This window comes from Parasteatoda tepidariorum, chromosome 6, assembly GCF_982258835.1.
Source record: "Parasteatoda tepidariorum strain Cologne lab strain chromosome 6, Ptep-v5.0, whole genome shotgun sequence".
Taxonomy (NCBI): Eukaryota; Metazoa; Arthropoda; class Arachnida; order Araneae; family Theridiidae; genus Parasteatoda; species Parasteatoda tepidariorum.
The window spans coordinates 87987360-88008006 of record NC_141760.1 but is presented as its reverse complement, the minus strand read 5'-3'; the positions used below and the strand labels follow the sequence as shown (position 1 = coordinate 88008006).

The following is a 20647-nucleotide window of genomic DNA, read 5'->3' as shown; positions in this document are numbered from 1 at the left end:
TTTGTAACTTTAAGAATAGTTTCAATAGCAATTCTAGCAATTTTATAATATTAAAAATAATTTCTGCTAATATTTTTCTGTTTTCTGCATGGCATGTCTCTACAGGATTTGTATCCAGATACGTATAACAAATGTTCCTTAATGTTTAGTTTTCATTATACTTATTATTAGTTTTAATTATTCTACTTCTTCCTGAAATGTATCAAACTTCTTGAATAGCAAGTTTTATATATAAGGTGGCTTAACTAACAGTGCAAACTAGCAAGAGAAGTACGGGATAAATAAAAACGAAACATTGCTTCGCATGGTCCAAAATGTTAGGTATGTGAAAAACTATGTGGTACAGTTCATTGGCCTGCCAGATCACCGAATCTACATGCCTGGATTTTTTCCTCTTTGGTTTGAATGAAGACCTTATTGACCTGAGTTGATTCAATCTAATATTTAATTGCTGGAATACTTGTTGCTCAGCGACGAACCAGAAATCTTCCAGAATGCCAAGAATGAAGCTTTGCCTCTGGTTTGAATTCCAAATATTTTCTGTAGCATGTAGCTACTAGCCATCGTCAAAACCATGTCGTTATCTTTATAACAGTAACGTGAACTACATCGTTTATCTGATGTCGAACTAATTTTGCACTTCGCAATTCAATTCTACTTCGTTCGCACCTTTTGTAATTTTGTCTCATTGGTAGTTTAAAACCCTGTTCTGAATAATTTTTGCTATGCATTGAAGAATAAATAACAAAACAGAATAGTGAAGAATAGTATAATTTTTATTGAATAAGTTTAAGCAAATATTACAAGTTCATCATGCAATGTGTTTAATATTTTAGCACTCGGTAGTCCATAAAAACAGCAGAGAAAGGACTGAGTGATTGTATTAGCAAAAATCAGAAGAGAGTGAGAAGTTTAAAGGGAATATGCTTGATGTAGTGCGAAGTTCAGAGAAAAGTATAACGATATCGTCCAAACCTCACAAATTTCTCTTGAAGACACAATTAATATTTATATATTTCCTTTCGCATTATAGCTCAATGAAATAAATGTATTGCGCGTATTTTTTCACGAAATTTAAAGTTAAACTTCAAACATTAACTGGTTACGTAGTAGACGATCAATCCGAAGTCCAATATGGTTAGGTTTGTTGAGATTATAAGATAAGGCTTAAAATATCTTTGAATTCCGTAAATAAAATTTCTAAAACCAAATATTGATGGTTGGAATGAAATTGGTATTTTATTGCAAAATGTTAAAAATTTTGTTTTAAATCTATAGTGCGTTGATTTTTAAATTATTCTGAGCTTAAATGTGAAATCTAAATTATCACTTAAAACACATAAAGAATGGATTAATCTTTTCTATTTGACTTTGCAACACTATATTTGCAATAATGCCTAAAACTGACATTTTTTAAAATTAATAAGAATATTGCTGTTTATTACACACATTGATTGAATGTATTTAGAAATTATGATGGTGATAGTGACATAAATTGTTGTGAAATTGTTCAGGAAATAAGGTTATTTATAAAATAAAATTCCCTTAAATAAAGAAGTGCGTTCTTTGGAATCAATTTTAAAGTTGCATTGTAAAAACTATGGATGTGTTGGTATTTCAAAAGTGTCTTACATAATGCCAAAATATCGACATTTATCTGAGTTTGAGTTAAAATATCATTTACATTATGTTTAACGAAACCACTTCTAAAAAAAAATCTGATTAATGTATGAAATCCAAGTTCTTTTGACATTATAGAAAAACATTCCCCGTCAATTAATTCTTAAACTCATTGCAACATTTATACTTTGATGGTCAAAGACATGGTAGTTTCTTAAATAACTTGGATATTATAAAAATGCAAACTTTTGTAGATATTTACAGATATCTTTAGCATGCTATGCTTTTTAAAATTTTTGAAGATGTTAAGTCAGTAAGCCTAGCTCCATAAATAACTTCGAAATAGCAAAATCTTTATTCAATGTTAAGATTAATTTTATTTATGACGGTGACCTTCATTTTCTACCATCCTTTACCATAAGCTTCTTCTTGTTCTGTTTCTTGCAAAGTTCTTGTGCTGATGTATGCAATGTTCTTGTTCTGACGCTTGCAAAGAAGTTTGAATTTGAAAGCTCTATCAGTTGGCGTCAAAGTTTACAATCTGTCAGCTGAAAGAATGCTGTGATTGTAAATGTTCCAAAACAGTTTTTTGATTTTGGCGAATGATATTTCTGACAATATCTAAGTGTTGGCTGATGTAAGATACGCCTGGATGCACAGAGAGCGCATGAGTTAAGCATATTTCGGCTGTTTCAAAATCCTGACGTTCAAAATGAAGAACACACAGATTGTGTAAAGCTTTTTGGTTGACTGGTTCCAATTCTAGAACTTTTCGGTAGCACTGGAAAAGAAGACAAAGTAATTTAAATAAAATATTTTTTATTCATAAAATATACGGATCTTGTAGTTCTTTTTTTACAACATTCATTAAACAAATTTTTAATGAATTTGTTTTTATTTTTCATTAAACAAAGACAAAATGAGAAAAAAGATTAGAAGACGTAACATCGTTTACGTTTGGCGCATGATAAACTAGTGTTATAAATTCAACTCAATCATTGTAAAAGTGAGGTTAATGCGCAATTTAGTAAAGTATTCACAAATCTTGTGGGCTTTAGAGAAATGCACACCAGATCTTGACTTTGATATAAGTTTAAAGTGTGCTCAATAAAGGGGGGAGGTGAATTTTTCTTATTTATAACAGACTCCATTTTTATAATTAAAACTCACCGGGTAAGTTGAAGGAAGATTTTAAACCCCACCTATATAACTCAATACAATTATAAGCGTAAGATTTGCTTCTTTTAATTATTACAAAAATAAAATTAGCAAATATAATAATTTTTTTTCCATTGATTTCTTTTGTAACTAATGAAGAATAAAAATTTTTTTTCTTTCCCAATGCAAACCTGTGTTAATATTTTCCGTCAATTCAGGCATTTACAGGCCAGATTTGTTGGCCTCTTTCAGGGGCACCATATTAGGTGGGCCAACGTTGTTCCCAAAGTAAGGACAGATAGTACAGAGAAGGAAAGAACATCCATGCCTTGCCCGGGATTCGGACCCAGAACCTTTCTGATGCAAGGGCAGTTCCCTAACCCTTACACAGGCCGGTCGGCGTGAAGAATAAAGTAGGTATTTAAAATTAAGGGACAATCTATTTAAAATAAGTGAAAAAATATTTTTAAAGTTTATAAATTTTTTTTTACGTGAAAAATCGTTACAAAATATTTTTTTCATAAAATATTTGTAGCAAAAACAAAAAGGTTAGTTTTAGAAGAATCTAAAAACTAATTTTTGCTGCCTTTGATAGAATATATTAGAAAAATTGCAATAAGATATGCTTGTTATTAGTTTCTATTTAAAACCATTTCTCTCATTCCTTCTTAACCAACATTTCCACTATTTTTTTTAACTTCTAAATTTTTAATTCCTGATTTTCTGAAGTACCTAATTGCTTTCTTAAAATACTTAATACTAACTGGGTCGATTTTAAGTATGAACTTGATGGTTAGTCTTAAGTACAAACTTATAGTGAAAATTTTTAAGTACAACCTGGGTCAGTATTTTAAACTATATCACTAATTAGAAAAAAAGTAGTTATTTTAAAGTATAAAATTGCTCGCTATTGTAAAATACGAACTTGGTTGTAATGCTTGAGTACAAACTTTGCCTTCATGCTGAAGTACAAACTTAGTTGTTAAGTTAAAGTACATACTAGGTTAGCATTATTACAAGGTACATACATACCTGGACGTATTTTTTCTCCACTATAAATATTAAAAAAAAAAAAAAAAAAAAAACGAACTTAGTTGTTTTTTGAATTTGAAGTACAAATCTGATTTTTTGAAGTATGACTACACTAGACGCAAATCAAAACCATCCTTACAATTGGTAGACTTGAACTTAAAATTTATTTATTGAAATCTAGCTTAATAATTTAGCTTAAAACTGAAAGCTCAGAGTTTGATAGTTTATTGTTAACTAACTTACCAACGAAATGGTACACAAAGAAAAAAATTTCTGTAAAATTACCGTACAGTATGGTAATGACATTTGAAATAAAGAATCATAATTCCGATTAATGCCGTTGATGTTGCAGGTCAATAAGGCAAGGCGTGTGACAGTTCTTGTTTTGCAATGGCGCCATCTATGGCGAAGAATTCGACTTCTGCCACACCCATGCGTCGCACTAGTTTATGGGGCGAACCCATTCATACATCTATCCACAGATCATAATTTTGACCTGAACCAGAAAATTATCAATCTTCAATTTAGCACCCACAGAGGTATAATTTGTTATGGAAATATGGAGGAGTTTGTGACCAGACATATTTAACGTGCGCCAGTCACTCCCGTTCTTGCGAACGTGAGTCCAGCGTCCTTCCTACCAGACTATACCGGCCCCTATTCTAATTAATGAAGCCAAAGTATATGGTACTTTAACCATTCATTTAGAAATTTTTCTGCTCATATGGTCATGGTTTACCGGAAACTCTGGTTTTGAAAATTAGTTTTTCTCACCATACATTTAGTCTGGAAAAGTAAATTTAAAATGATTTTTGTACCATGATCTAAGGCATCATAATAAAATTACCAAATTTTAGGACATATTATAAAATCATATTTTATTGTTTACTTTATCAAAATCACTACAAATGCGGTTTGGTAAAAATTACAAAGCTTTTTCGGTTTTCCCATAGAACCAGGAACACTGTAAATTTTACCATATTCTGGTAGTTTTGATCGTTTTCTCAGTGTACTAATGATGATTTTCAAGTACTAATTTTTTTTTATGCGAAGCTTTTTATAATTTTTAGAAAATTCGAGAGCGATGTTGCTTTAAAAAATAGATAACAAAATAAATAAGACCTAAATGAAATCGTTTATCAAAAACATTTATAAAAAATTTTATTAGGAAGAAAAAATAATCAAATTATTTTTGTCACAAACTCCTTTAAAACTACGACGTAGGTTGTCAATTTTAAATAAAGATAGAATTTCATTTATCTTACAAAAAAATGGAATTTTAAATATGTTACTAATTATATATTCACTAGAAGTAAATACCGAAGATCAATTTAATTCAAATATCGTATCTTTTTCTCTTTGTTGACGATAATTAGCTCGTCATATTATATGATTTCCAAATATTCTGCGTAGATTCAATAATTGGATACGGTTCCAAATCCTCGTCATATTAAATGAAATTAAAGATTGTAGATTATTTTTAATGAGACGGAATTAGCGAAAAATTGCAGATTGAATAAGCAATTTACCTTTTCCGCAATATCAAGATTGCGCAAATAATTGACATTGATGTCAGCCAGCAACAGTAAACCATTAATGTGACTTGGATAGTGCTGAAAAGAGAGTAAATTGAATGATCAAATTATGGAATTTGAAATATGCATTTTCATAATGAGTGTTAGATAGTCTTTGCAATTTTGGAATAATGAATATTTCGAAAACATTTTAAATGATTATGTTTTGCATTTTCAATTGCGTTCAGAAAATTTTGCAGTTAAGTTTATCTTTCTTATTTTTATTTAATTAGAACTAAATCGAAAATTCAATATTTTATTTAAGGTAATAATATTGTTGTGATGGCAAGAGGCAAATTGCAATTGTCAAGGATAAGAGAAACTAATTTGTAATTAGACAGGTGAATTGTAATTACATTGCCTGAAACAGAATCTCATCTATATTATTCATTTCTTAAAATGGTCCATAGAAATTATTTTGCTATTTTATTACATTTATTTTCATGATAGAAATCGTTTTACTGTTTCTTTTACTGAACCGGAAAATTATACATTCATAATTTCTAACTTTTAGACAGTGTTTAGAAATTCTTAATTTTACTAAATAATGCAAAGTTAAAAAAGAAATTTGTGAAATGATTCCGAAAAGTTGACACACACAGAATAGTTGACTCAAACAAAAATTTTCCCTCCCTCACTTATTGATAAAAATACTTAAAGATGTCCAACTGTGATGTCACGGAAACAGATTTCGTAAAGTTTTTTCTGGTCGTAGCAGTAGAACCTGACATTGGCTTGAATTGTTTAGTTTATGCTGTAAATTTGAGATGGAAAGATTCTGCAATTTAAAGTCTCTGTATTTTATTTTCGCCTGTTTACTCCATTTTTAGTTAGCTTCATTATGTGATAAATACTACTATGAATTTTAATAATGTCTAATTTAATTTACACAACTTAAAGGTTCACTGTGATTTTCAACACTATTACTGTTGGAAAATTGACACGTGCTTCAATTTTCGTTTGCGCTCATGAACTGCAAGTAAAAAAAAAAAGAAATAAGTTGAAAAAAAAACTGAATTGAAATGGAAAAGAGAAAAGAGGATGAATTTGTTAAATCTTTGGAGCAACGTAATGATTATTAAGTTATTTTTTTTCTTTAAATTGTAAATAGTTTACGTGATCATCATTAAATGTTCCTTTTTATGATATTTACACACAGCTAAAATGTTATTAATTTAAACTCTAAGATAAAGAATTATTCTGCTTTTCGCTAGAAGTCAGACTTGGTTTTGTTCCAAACTTATGAACGTAGTTTATCTGGAGCATTTGAAAAGAGCGGGTATTTTTAACGAATTTATATTTATAAGCAATGAAGTATTTCAATTAGATTAAAAATACACACTAGAACAAAAAGAACAAGTAACAAAAGTTCAATGTATAATTTTATTCTTCTATAAAATTTCTGATAGGAATTTTGAAAATAATGACCTTAATTGATTTGCATAACTTAAATTTTTATTTTATTATTATATTAGTTCAACTTTAAAGCACCAGTCCATTAAAACACACATTAAACATTCGTAGCACAAAAATTATCTTAAAAAATTCGTTCCAGAAACAAAGCAGTTTGCAAATGAAATAACAAAACAAGATATTTTTCTCCCTATAAACGTTTTGAAAAGGATATCAAAATTAATCCTCTCAATTAATTTACACAACTTAAGCTCTCAATATATCATCTCAAAATCTTTACACTAGTCCTTCAAAACACACGTTTAGTGCTAAATAAATGTCTTTAGTACCCCAAAACAAGTTCCATCCTACATTTATTTTAATATAACCTGTGACAGACTATCTTCATTTTATGAAATGACTCCTATGGGAAACATCCTATAGCTCACTGCGGGATCTACAGTTTCATTACATCCATCGCCAAAAAAGGAAACCACATGCTGAGGATCTTTCTTTTGTTTTGTATGGTTGGCGATGAATAAAATAGGCCTAAACTTGATGCATCGTCCAAGAGACATGATCAGTGTAGTGTATCTATAATGGAAAACAGGCGGCCCATTACCTGGAGAAGCTGATCGAGAGAGAACACTGCCTCTGCTTGTCTGTGTTCTTCGGATAACAGCAGAGCCAGGTTGAAGAGTGCCTCTCGGGAAATAGGATCCTTCTGAAAAAGAAGAATAAATATGTATGGATGAGAGAAGGGAGAAGAAAAAAATGAGGGAGATTTTCTCCATATAGAAGAGAATATCTTCCTCTAAACATGGTTAAATCACCAACAGATCGTATTTTTTTAGATCAGATATTCTATACGGGTTTGGTATTTTTGTGGGATAAAATTTATAGAGGGATTTGTTTTTAAGTTTTATATGCAAAAATTGGTGCTTTGTATAATGTTTTGACATGATTGAGATGGATGGCTGTGTCGTAGTTTGATGGATTGTGTTATTTTAGCCCATGGTGTGATAGTATAAAATATTTCAAATTGTTTGAGTCTTTTGAAAGTTCTATTGAAGTAAAAATATTTGAATTTATTTGTGCGATTTTGAATATGATTTAGGGTTATTGTAGATATATGGTTTTTTATGCCATTTTTAAAAGAACACCATTTAAAAATTCGACATAAACTTTACAAATGTATAATTTTAACTATAAACTTTACAAACTTTAAAAAATAACATCTCTATAATATTTTAAAGAAATATGATATTTTAAAATTTTTTTTACTCACTTTGATATGAGCACTGTAGAACAATTTCTGTAGCTTTAGCTGAAACTGGCATAAATATAAAAAAGGTACAGCGTATATTATTTCAGTGTGATGGAATAACCTTTAGTTAATTTTAAATGAGATTTTTATTAAAATTATGTTTTTCATTATTTGCGTGTTCGATAACTTCCAACCAAATTATCACAAACATTTAAACAGCATGTTTACGCCCTTTTTTGATTGTGCTCTCTGCTTTTTAGTGAACTAAATTTAAAAATCAAACATTTTTAATTCAATATATCTTCGCTACATTGGTTTAATAATTTTAAAAATATCTCATCAAAATGCAAACCACACGCTGTTGACTAATAAATTTAATCGGATTAAAATTGAAGTTATTGAGCTACGAAATAGGCACAAAGGATTCTTCGTGCTCAATTGCAGAAAAATGAATGACACGATATGCTTCCTTACAAAATCAGCACAATTGAAGCCACATTCACTTCTTGCGGCATATCCCTTACTCCAATCTCTTCGAATTTATTAATCATCTTTTTAGTTCTTTCCTATCAGTTCCTTCTTCTGAAAATCGCACGAGGAGAAATCTTTAGCGGCATTGACTTCTAAATTACATTATCTTTTCTCTCGTACGTAAAAAGCCTCTTCTACGAATATTTAATATGCATGAAATATTTTACTAAATTTTCTTTTCTCAAGATTTAAGTCATACATACCAAGTTTTATTGAAATTTTCCCACCAGGATGGACACTATGTTGGCCTAAAAAAGTGTAGCTTTAATTAATAGCACCCTGTCATAGGTAATATACTCTTGCTTTTGGGCTTACTGTGGAAGTTTTCGTGGTTTCCCCCGCCGAGTAGCGCACATATAGGTTGGTTTCATTTGAAAGAAATTTCATCGAAGGCACATTTGTCATAATGCGTGTTCCTTAAGTTCTTTGTCTTTTGGATTAGGTTCGTAAAGACGAGTTTACGGAATTAAACATGGGTGTCGGAAAATTCAATAGGCTCTTTAAAAAAATTATATTGTCTGAACACCTGACATGATAAAATTTACCGAGGCGTTTCGGTAATGATTTTAGTAAAACTAACAATAAAATATGGTTTTATAATATGCCCTAAAATTTGGAAAATGTGGTAAAATTTAATAATTTATCAGGTTACGTTAGAAATACGGCATAAAAACCATTTATTTGATAAAATTTACTTTTTTGTATATTTAACTGAATTTGGGCAATAAAAACTGGAATTCTCTGTTAACCATTAGATACCATGTGAACGAAATTAATGGTTTAATTACTAAACATTTTGGCTTTAATAACCAGAATTGCAGTTTTTTCCCAGAATAGTCACTACTATACAATACAGTAATTTTACCAGAATTTTTAATTCTCCTCGCATAGAGACAACTTTGGTGGACAACTTTCTGAATGAAACAAACCAGAATTTTCGTTGCCGTGACAAAGGAAGCCATTGAACTTCAAACTGTTAGTCCAGTAATAAGAGAACTGTACCTCATGATTTGTCTAATAAGGATAATTTTTTGATAGTATTTGTGTTGCCGGCGCTAGTAACTATTTCCAGGGTTACTTTAAAAATTTCGAATTTTGGAATTAAAGAAAATAATGAGTTTTAGAAGGCAAAATTTTACCTGAAGAGCTTTTCTGAACCATTTTTCTGCTATAGGAAAATTTTTATTGTGCACAGCCAACAATCCCAAATTTATGTACACTCGCTCAGTTTCCTTTCCTCGGTCTACAATTTTCTCCAAACTGAAAATAAAACATTAAGTAAAATAGAATAACCTTTATACTATAAGGAATTTTTTACTAAGTATACAAGGAAACAATTCTAAATTTAAAAAAAAAAATTCATTTCGTTTCTTTTCTTTGGGTCTATAATTTTCTTTAAACTGAAAAGAAAACAAAGTAAAATATAAGAAATTTTCTGCTATAAGAAATTTTTTACTAAGCATAGAAAGCGATCCTAAATTTAAATAAATGCCTTTCGTTTCTTTTATTGGGCCTATATTTTCTCCAAAATAAAACATTAAAATAAAATACAATAACTTTTCTACTTTATTGATTTTTATTTTACTGCGCACAGAAGACAATTCTAAATTTAAATAAACGCTTTTAGTTTTCTTTTTTAGGTCGATAATTCTCTCCAAACTGAAAATGAAACATTACGGTAAAATTAACTAGCTTCTCTGTTATAGGGAAATTTCTACTATGCATAGAAAGCAATCCTAAATCTAAATAAACGCGTTTCGTTTCCTTTCTTGGATATACAATTTTCTCCAAACTGAAAATAAAACATTACAGTAAAGTACAATAACTTTTCTACAATATTGATTTTTTTTTACTGTGCACAGAAAGCAATCCTAAATTTAAATAAACGCGTTTCGCTTCTTTTCTTGGATCGATAATCTTCTCTAAGCAAAATAAAACAAAGTAAAATACAAAAACTTTTCTGCTATAGGGAAATTTCTACTATGCGCAGAAAGAAATCCTAAATTTAAATAAACGCATTAGGTTTCCATTTTTGGGTCTATAATTTTCTTCAAACTGAAAATAAAACATTAACGTGAATTAAAATAGCTTTTGTACTATAGAAATTTTTCAGAAAGCAATCCTAAATTTTAATAAACGCGTTCCGTTTCTTTCCATTTGGTCTACAATTTTCACAAAACATAAAATAAAACATGAAAGTAAAATAAAATAACCTAAGCTTATTTGGTAGAGAAAAATAATTTATACTTATGGAGCTAATTTTGCTTCCTCCAGTATATTGATTTCTAACTAAAAAAACAAGAAGCAATAAAAAATTAAGTTTAATTAAAATTGAACTGGAATGTTTAGATAAATGTATATTTGAAAAGTTTTCATCCTAAATATAATTAAACAATTTAATCTTAGGGGAAAATAGCACTTTAATTTATTTGAAGTAACCAAGCGTGAATGTTTATTAAAGTTCTGTCACCACAATTATTTCATTTCTTTTGGAAAAGATAATTAAGATTCATTCATTAAGGTATAGTATAAATGTCATTTTTAAACGGAAATGCGATATAGTTTTTTAAAGTTTAAGGAAAGTTTTTATTTCAGTTATTTCTGTGATATGCCGTTGTCATTTGTTTTAAATCCAGCTCTCTCGAATTCGTTTTCTAAAAGTTTTTTTGTTCACATTTGGCAAGTTTTGGCGTATTTTTGGACCGATTAAATTTATTTTGGTAAAAAACAGACTTTTAAAGTTGATGATTTTAGACTCACTATGAAAACAATATTTTTTTTAAAAAATTTAATAAAAATATTTAAAAAATAAATGAAAGTTTAAAAACTAAAGTAAAAATGTTAAAATTATTTAAAAATGTGTTTGTGTGGTTAAATTTCTCAATTGCTATATCAATTATTTAGGTGAAGAACACTAGCATATCGGATTAAGATTTAAAAAAAAGATATTAATGAACATGAAAGTTAGCAAGAACATTATTTTGTTTCTTTTTTCTTTTTAAAGAAACATTTTTTTCGCACCAATTATAATCGGTTTAACTGTCGCATTCATTTTTAGTTTGAGACCTAAAAAATTAAAAGCTTGCGAAGATTGAAACTTTCTTGAAATAACCCTAGATTTTAGGTTTCAGGAAATAAGTTAAGTTAGAAAATGAGTTGTATTGTTTTTGAAGTCAGTTCTCAAGTATATGCCCGATTTTAGTGCATTTAGAGCATTATTTATTCAGTTTTTTAAGGAATTTAAAAAGAAAAAAAATTCCTAAATCAAAAGAATGATTAAAATTTTATTCGACATATATATGTTACAGGATTCAAACGAAACTTAAAATTGTAGTTGTAAGAAATTTTATCCAAACAAAATAATTTCTTAATTAAAACAGTTAAACAACCTGTTAGTAAGCACAGAATAAACACATCATGATTCATTCTTTTCTGGATTTTTTGTCGCTACTATTATTATAAAGATAACTATAAGTTTAAACCAGCTAATAATTATTTAATGAGTCAATCATTATTTTTTTTTTTACAAAATTCATCTTAAATAAGCCTTAATACCAACATTCATATATTTTTTGTTAAAAAAATTCCATTAAAAGTTAGCGTAAATATCTATTTTTGAATAATTTTTTCATTGTCTGAATATAACGCTAGTCACCATAGCACACAACAGCAACCCAATACGCGAGTAACACAACAACGCAGTAAGACAACACAGTAACATAGCACAGCAGAAGCCAATCTAAATGCAAGTTCCACTGATTTCGTAATAAAAAATATATAATGCCACAAAAATTGAACAATAATCCTTAAATAATTCATAGTATTTCTTTAAATAAATATGAAAGCATAGTTTCGAGTTGAGTTTCCAAAAAGTTGAATAAATTAAAACAAGATTATGGAAATATGGGATAAAATGATGCTTGTTATTTTATAAAGCCAATTAGAGAACATTTTAAGTTTTTTCTCTTTTTTTGCATTTAAAATTCAATGCAAAACACTTTTCTTCCTTTTTCACTAAAAAAAAATTTTAATTTTCAGTAAAGAAAGCGTAAAGAAATATGATTTAAAATATTGTTTCTTTTAACAGGCATCACTTCAAAAGTAGCACCAGAGTTTATTTTGAATTCTTTGCAAAAAATGTTTCCCTTTTTTTTCCAGAAATAATTCCAGTTCTCAGTTAAACATCAAACTTAAGCACGATAAATCCTGACAAATGATTCTTTAAAGCTATTTTATGCTTGGGGAACATTAAGAATTGCGCTTAATGTTAATGATTTTTAGCATGCAGTAAAGATGTTGATTTCATTTGTTGGAAATAGCTTCTCAACATATTAAAGTTTTTTCTATTGATTGCTTTTATTATACTTTTTATTCAAAATTTCAAATTCATTTGTCATTTAAAATTTATATCCCACCCTCACAACAATAAAAAAAGTAATAACTCAGGAATTTCGTTTTTATATTAAAATTATCATTAAATGAAGCATAGTAAGCTCCATCAATCACGTAAACTGTTTTAACCACATGACGTGAATTAAATCTGATGACATTTGAAACACGAGGAATCATTAATCATGATCACTTCATGATAAAATCAATAGCAGTAACGGGCTTTTTTCTTGTTCTACACCTGGAAAATTTCCTTTTTTGAAGTGCGATGCGGGTTTGTATATCGAAAAAAACTTATCACAGTTTAAAAATTCATCTTTTTTTGCTAGGAAAATGTTGAAGAATAAAGTAGAACGTTGAGAAGGCTGATCAAAAATGTTACTAAATTGAATCATAACTTGAATGTGATATTATATGTCTTATTCCAGAAAAGACTAATGATGAACAAGTTAGCCTTTTTTGGACAAAAAAGCTAACTAATAAAAGCTGGCTAAAGCTAACTTCATAGTTTATTGAAGATATAATTTCATTTTTGAAGAAAATGACCAATATATTTCTCTAAACACTTGGCAGATTTTAGTTACATAAAAATCTGCTAATTTCAAATATTTTTTATTATTGTTTCTAAAAAAATTATAAATTTTGAAATTGTACTAAGGCTTTTAAATCAATAAATAATTTTTAAATTAATAAATAACTTTTAAATAAATAAATATTTTTTGAATAAATAAATAATTTTTAAAAAAATTAATTAATAAAGTCTTCATTGTTTATGGAGGATATAATTTTATTTTTCAAGAAAATGTCCTACATATTTCTTTAAATACATATTAATGAATAATATTCAGAGTAATTGATTAAGTAATTTTATAAGTAATTAATTAATAAAATAATTAATAGAGTAATTATATTAAGTTATTAATTAATAAAATAATTAATAGAGTAATTATATTAAGTTATTAATTAATGAAATAATTAATAAAGTAATTACATTAAGTAATTAATTAATATCAATTATTAATTATAAATTGATATTTAATAAATAAAAATGATTTAGAATAAAGAAAGTTTAAAATATTTTTCGAAATTTTTAATTTTTATTCAATAATTAATTAATTAGCACTCATATAGCTTTGAATATGAATAGTTTTATTTTAGATATATTATTAACTATCATCTGGATATCTAAACTAGTAATTCTGTACTTACCGAACTCTAGCTAAATTTCTTTCGTTCGGAAGTCCTGAACCATGCATTAAAATAGCTGAGAGTTCTAAAGATTTCTGAGGAAAGAAAACAAAGCATACTTATAACTATAAAAATAATTTATCAGTTTCAATTCTAGTTAATTTTTTAAAATTGTTTTTGAAATTCGTTTACATTATTGTATAAAACTTTTCAATTTGATAAATCCTATGATTAAATACTTAAATATTTATAAATAATATTGACCAATATAATATACAGAGGTTAAAAGTTAGATTCTTTCGCAATACTAAACAACTTTAAATCGAATGCTTTTATGACAATTTTCACTTCTAACTATGATTTTTTAAAAATTTGAAATTTTATAAAAGCAGCATGTATAAAGAATTAAGCACATCATATGCATTAAATATAAAACATTAAATATATTTTATATTACGTAATCGTTCAATCTGTAAAAATATTCATTGGGGCAAAATTTGGAATTTTTCTTTAGAAAAGACATTTCAAGAAAAATGAGTCATAAAAATATAGATATCGACATAAGTTACTGAGATAACTTAATATACTGAGATATCTAGATAAGTTACTGAGATAACTTAATCGTTCAATCTGTAAAAATATTCATTGAGGGCAAAATTTAGAATTTTTCTTTAGAAAAGACATTTCAAGAAAAATGAGTCATAAAAATATAAAGATATCGACATAAGTTACTGAGATAACTTAATATACTGAGATATCTAGATAAGTTACTGAGATAACTTAATCGTTCAATCTGTAAAAATATTCATTGGGGGCAAAATTTAGAATTTTTCTTTAGAAAAGACATTTCAAGAAAAATGAGTCATAAAAATATAAAGATATCGACATAAGTTACTGAGATAACTTAATATCTGGTTTTTTTCCTGTTAAATTAGATGCTTTATTTTTATGTATACATACCTCATGATCTGGCTCCAGTTCTAAAGCTTTATTAAATAATTCCAAAGCTTCAGAATTTCTACCTTGGTCCATTAAGACAATTCCCAACTAAAATATATATAAAAGAAATCTATTTTTAAAAGCGGTAAATCTTTAGTTTGCTCATGCATTATAATAGAATTGAATGATCTTTAAACAGTACTTGCTTCTTCCATATAACGATATAATTACCACATATTATCGTAGGCGTCAGTTGTTAGAGCAACATTTACATAAATTCTATTCATCTCCCTCCCTAAACAGTCTACCTAACCTAGTGGTTTCAAGCAAAAAATGTAATCTCTGGATGGTATGATTTTCAAGGTAAAACGTAGAAACTCTGTCATAGGGGGCTAAGACTAATTTTACTTTTTAACCAGCGTTGAAAAACTGACCCAATTCGGAGTTTACGACTACCAATGTTCAATTCCGAAGTAATGTAATATTGAACCCGCACCAGAAAACGAGAGAATTCCTAGATCAAGCATTGGGACAAACTGGCTTAACTATTTGATAAAGTTAAAATGTATCTGCATTAGACGGAGAGGAAAACCACGAAAACCTTTCACGGTTAGTCCGATGGCAAGAGAATTCTACCCATGATCCGTCTATCACTGAGGATATTTTATGTCAGCACTGTGGTCGGTGCGAGCCGGGAGCATACCTATCATTCACAGCTGGGATTCGAACCGGGGCCCCTTATTGGGAGGCGAAGGCTCCATCCTTTGAGCCACTTCGGCTTCCTAATATTAATTGGTTTTTGATGAGAACTATTTTTGTGAAATTAACTCTAAAAATTCTTTACAACTGAGAAACCTACCACGATAACTTCTGATCCGTTTTGTATATCTATTGATCTCTGATTATATTGTGGTTTATAAGACGCTGTTATATTTGGAAAAGAAGTTAATAAAATTAATTTTTTAGATACAACAAACTAAATTGGATTCCTAATTTACTAATTATTGAGCATGGATTCAAAGAATAGCTAGAAGTATTTCATTTTTCACAAAAAAATTTAAACGCTTAAAAAAAGAAAAAAAAAAAAAAAGCAGAGGAGCCTAAAATTAGATTTGCAATAAACAGTTACAATAATGCCGATCAATACAATTTGCAATGCTGAAACGTCAATCTCGAATAAACCTAAATTTTAAAAAGTTTTTTGGCTCAAAAATACATAAACTTTCTTTTGCCCGTTTTGGTTTTAGATTTCTCAGATATAGATTACTGAAGATGTAAATTTAGTAGAAGAAATTCAGAAAAAATTCCAGAAATTTTGCCAAATGCACAATGAAATATGCAGTTACGTGTTTGACTACACGTTTACACTCATATTACAATACACTTTAGAAAATACTTAAAATATTATGAATTTTATACTGCTTTTTATAAGAGTATTAATCAGTGTATGAATTGTTAGTTTAAAATTATGCTTGTTTAATGGAAAGTTGTACGGAGGCTTCGGAATTAATAAAAAACCAGCTGAATTTTTATACAAGTTCTTAAATTCAATATATATTGAGATATTCAAGAAAACATTGTAATTTTTTGTAATTAATAATTTAATAATTAATTTGAAATGGACAAAATAAATTTAATATGCTCTTTGCTAACCTGAAAAACTATCCAACATTTTCCGTTATATTAAATGAATGAATCAAATTAAGTGAAATTTATTTAATTATTTTTGACTTAATTTTATTCATCTAGTCAAATGCATTATAACAATAAAATAGTAATATAAATTAGAATATGTCCCTTTAAAATTAACGAATGTAACTGCTTAACGGTTGCCATGACGACTACTTGATTGGATTATACTAATTAAATGTACGCTTAGAAGACTTCGTTGTAATAAGATTACTTTTAGAATATAAATCACTATTGCAGGGTATTATTAACAAAAATATTATAATTAACCCTCTTTTACGAAGTACAAATCTTTATTTCGGGTCGATTATTATCATTTGAAATCCAATTAAACAGCGTGATTAAGAGATTTTGAAATTGCTTTTGTGTTAGTTTTATTTCAGTAAATTGCTTTTATTCTAAGTATTTCAAATAAATTGTTATAGTGTTTTCTAAAAGAGACGCAGGAGATAATTTCCTTTTTTTTTTCTTAGTATTTGATGATTTTTAAAATATTTCTATCTTGTTCACAAAGCAGCTTTCCAATATGAAACTCCTCATATTCTAGTATAACTTTTTAATGCTATTCTTTAAAAAACTTAAAATTTCTGTTTATTAAATGAAATAAGAATTCTTTTATTCAAAATGTAAAGTTTCTTAAATATTTTCCTAATTGAAAGATTTTTCTCTATTCAATTTGTATTCATTTATGAGTCAAATTGCATTCAATGACACTTTTTAGGTTTTGATATAACTGACTCTTATATATTTAGCGTCCGAAATAAAATGTTTAAATCATGTATTTATTCTAGAAAAATGCATTAAAAAATAGAAATGATTAATTACTTTGTTGTAATATTTAGCTAAATTCATTATATTGTGCATAATTGTTTTATTTAATCACATTTCAATTTAACTTTTCATTATTTGCACAAAAAACTAATATCTTGAAAACAAATTTCCTTGCATTCAAAAAATTTATTCCCTTGTAATAATAGACAATGCAAAAATGTAAAAGTTATTAAGAATTTTATTTTATGAAATTATTACTTTTATATGCTACCGTATGTTAAACTCAAAAAATCGTATGTATGTGTTAAAATCGTATGTTAAATACAAAAAATCGTATGTATGTGTTAAAATCGTATGTTAAATACAAAATGAATTTAAAGAATAAATCAGTTAATGATTGTTCTGAAAATACAAGGATAAACAATCAATATTCTAAAATTTTTTAAAAGTATTTTGACACAATTTAAAAAAATAATTAACATTCACAAATACGTGAGCCTAATAAAAAAACTAACTATCACGAAATTAATGAGAAATTTAAATTAATAAATTAGGAACTACATTTAAATAAATAAAACATATAAAAAGCTAAATAGCTTTAGTGGAGAAATTTTCTTAATCTTAATTTATTATTCAAACTGTAAAGACCGCCCTTAATATATATTTTCAGAATCCTCATAACAAATGAAGACTAAAGTTCGTACATTTGGAATTTCAAATTAATGTTTAAGCGAAGAATTAACAAAAATGCTTTCAAAATGTATGGGGACTTGTGATGAATCACAACATAAGAGAGTAATAAGACAGGATAGATGACGGAAAGAGATAGGAGTTGAAAGACTATTAAAAACACTTTCAAATTGGAACCATCAATTGAACCTAATGTTTATTGCACTCACCGCCCTCTACTGTAGTTTGTCAGGTTTTGGTAGCGTTTTTGTGTTTTCTACGCTTAAATATTTACATGCAACTTATGTGTATACTTTTTTTGTTTTCATTTTCATTCTAAAACTGCATATTAAGTTCGACCTTTACAGAACACCCTTTATATATGTTTCAATAAAAGGATAGTCAGTATCAATATTTTGGATGTTATATATGTTTAAAGCGATTGTTTCTTTATTCTTTTACTGAAAACTTTTCTTATTATTTAATATTTACATAATCTCTGTTCAAATAATGCCATTAATTTTACTTGAACTAAATCGTAGACAGAATGAAACAGATGCACATTCTTATGTTTTAAGTAGTAAATAGATATTCATTTTTATGCTTAAATTTACCGGTATTTAATCTGAATAAATAAGATATTTCATTCTCAAATTTAAAGTAAACATTTTTTATGAAGTTAAAGTTTTACAAAAACGTGAATGTATCTAATGTAACTAATCAAATATAATAAATTTGTATCGATTAATTTTAAACGCGTCAATCTTTTGCAATCTCTTAAAGAAACAAAAAGTTAAAAGGAAATTTGTCGAGATTATTAAATAAAATGGAATTATTAAAAAGGTAAATCGAAAATAAAACTCACATTAAAGTAGAGATCAGGATTATTGTCTTCGTATTCCAAAGCTCGGTGGTACATAGCTTCAGCTTCTTTAGTTCTGAAATAAAAGAAGCACTTACGAATGAAAAAGATGAAGAAAAAAAAAACTTTAAATGGAAGAAATCTTCGAATATTCAGCAGAAGTCTAAATGTCGGCGAATGGAAGTTGAATTATGAAAAGATTGATGGATCGAATTTGAATGGTTTACTTTAGATTTATATTGAATGTGAATAAATCAATAAGATCATTTCTTTTTACGATCAGTAGTATTTCAGTCTGTCGCTGGTATTTGATAAGCTCTGAACATCCGTTCGAATTTAAAAGGACTTAAAGAATCTCGAAGCATGATAGATGTTGGATGTGTTGCATACGTATTCCAAAGTTACTTCTCTGTATTTTTTAATCGTGTACAAAATGCAATGCACTGCTCGCTATCGTCCACCATCCCCCCAAATTACTAATATTTCTGAACTAGCTTCTATCACTCTTTTCCTCCCTAAGTTTTGTTTAATCCTCCAGCCTTTAAACCTTAATATCCTTTATAGTTTATTTTGTTAGATTTAAGACTAAGTCCTTTGCTCTTTATATTTAATTTGAAATATTTAAGTAGATTCGGTGAAAGGATTGCATATTGATAGTTTCATAAAAAAGTAAACTATAATGTGGAAAAGACAGTAATTCAATCACCCTTATTGGTCGTACGTAACTATTCGTCTAAACCAGTGGTCGGCAAAGTGCGGCTCCAGAGCCGCATGTGGCTCTTTGGCTCCTTAAGTGCGGCTCTGGCACAAATATCCACGGAAGGCGCATTAATATTTCCATTAAAAAAAAAAACTTAGTAAGAAAAAAATTACATCTTATTTTGATAAATTAAAATTCTTCTATAAAGCGAGAACATGTATAATTTTTTGTTTAAGTTAAAAGATAGATAGGTAATAAGAATTTTATATTGTTGTGAAAATACGTAACGAACATCGAGTTTAATTTTTTTAGTTTTCGTAAACGTTAACACAAACCATGTACAAGCTACCGGCTTAAATTGTTCGTATGTTTTCGGCGTACTCCGGTGTGATACAAAGGTACCACAAGCATGCGCGCATACTTTTTCTAAAGTAGTGGGGGTACAAATTGGCCTAAAATTAAAAACAACATACAGACCTGACTTACTCAAACTTTCCAAGGAGATGCAAGCATATTGTTCGCATTAATAAATATTTATTAAGTATGAAATTTAGTTTTATTTAGTGTACTACTTATTTAATGTAATAAAAGTTTATTAAACAAGCAGATTTGGCTCCTAACTTTTTTAAAAATTGTTGTAATGTTCATATTTGGCTCTTTGGCTAATAAGTTTGCCGACCACTGGTCTAAACCAATTATTTCAAAATTGGAATGTACATTATTTGTAAAGGGTGGAATAAAAAACGCTAATTTGTTTACATTCAAGCTAAAAATATTGCGGAAAATAATGAAAAAAAGTAATATCTATAGATTATTTTTAGAAAGTTCAGACTTGAATTGAATTAAAACATTTAGAATTTGTTCTT

The 20647-nt window shown here is 27.9% G+C and overlaps 1 protein-coding gene across 3 annotated transcripts in view; it reads right to left on the bottom strand.

Annotated features, from left to right (window-relative positions):
- Window positions 1–757: 757 nt before the first annotated feature.
- LOC107450353 (protein O-mannosyl-transferase Tmtc3) overlaps window positions 758–20647 on the bottom strand; it is a 141167-nt gene continuing 121277 nt past the window's right edge. For 2 of the 3 annotated variants that reach the window (XM_043040419.3, XM_071178412.2), the window contains exons 15-21: window positions 19085–19157; window positions 15112–15198; window positions 14173–14246; window positions 9714–9834; window positions 7399–7500; window positions 5340–5423; window positions 758–2401 (exon numbers count right to left, since the gene is read on the bottom strand). In XM_043040419.3, the coding sequence (XP_042896353.2) occupies window positions 2165–2401; window positions 5340–5423; window positions 7399–7500; window positions 9714–9834; window positions 14173–14246; window positions 15112–15198; window positions 19085–19157 (778 nt within the window). In that variant the 3' untranslated portion in view covers window positions 758–2164. Of the gene's footprint in view, window positions 2402–5339; window positions 5424–7398; window positions 7501–9713; window positions 9835–10182; window positions 10367–14172; window positions 14247–15111; window positions 15199–19084; window positions 19158–20647 lie in introns of those variants that run through there. The other variant, XM_087166148.1, reaches the window with a different exon arrangement.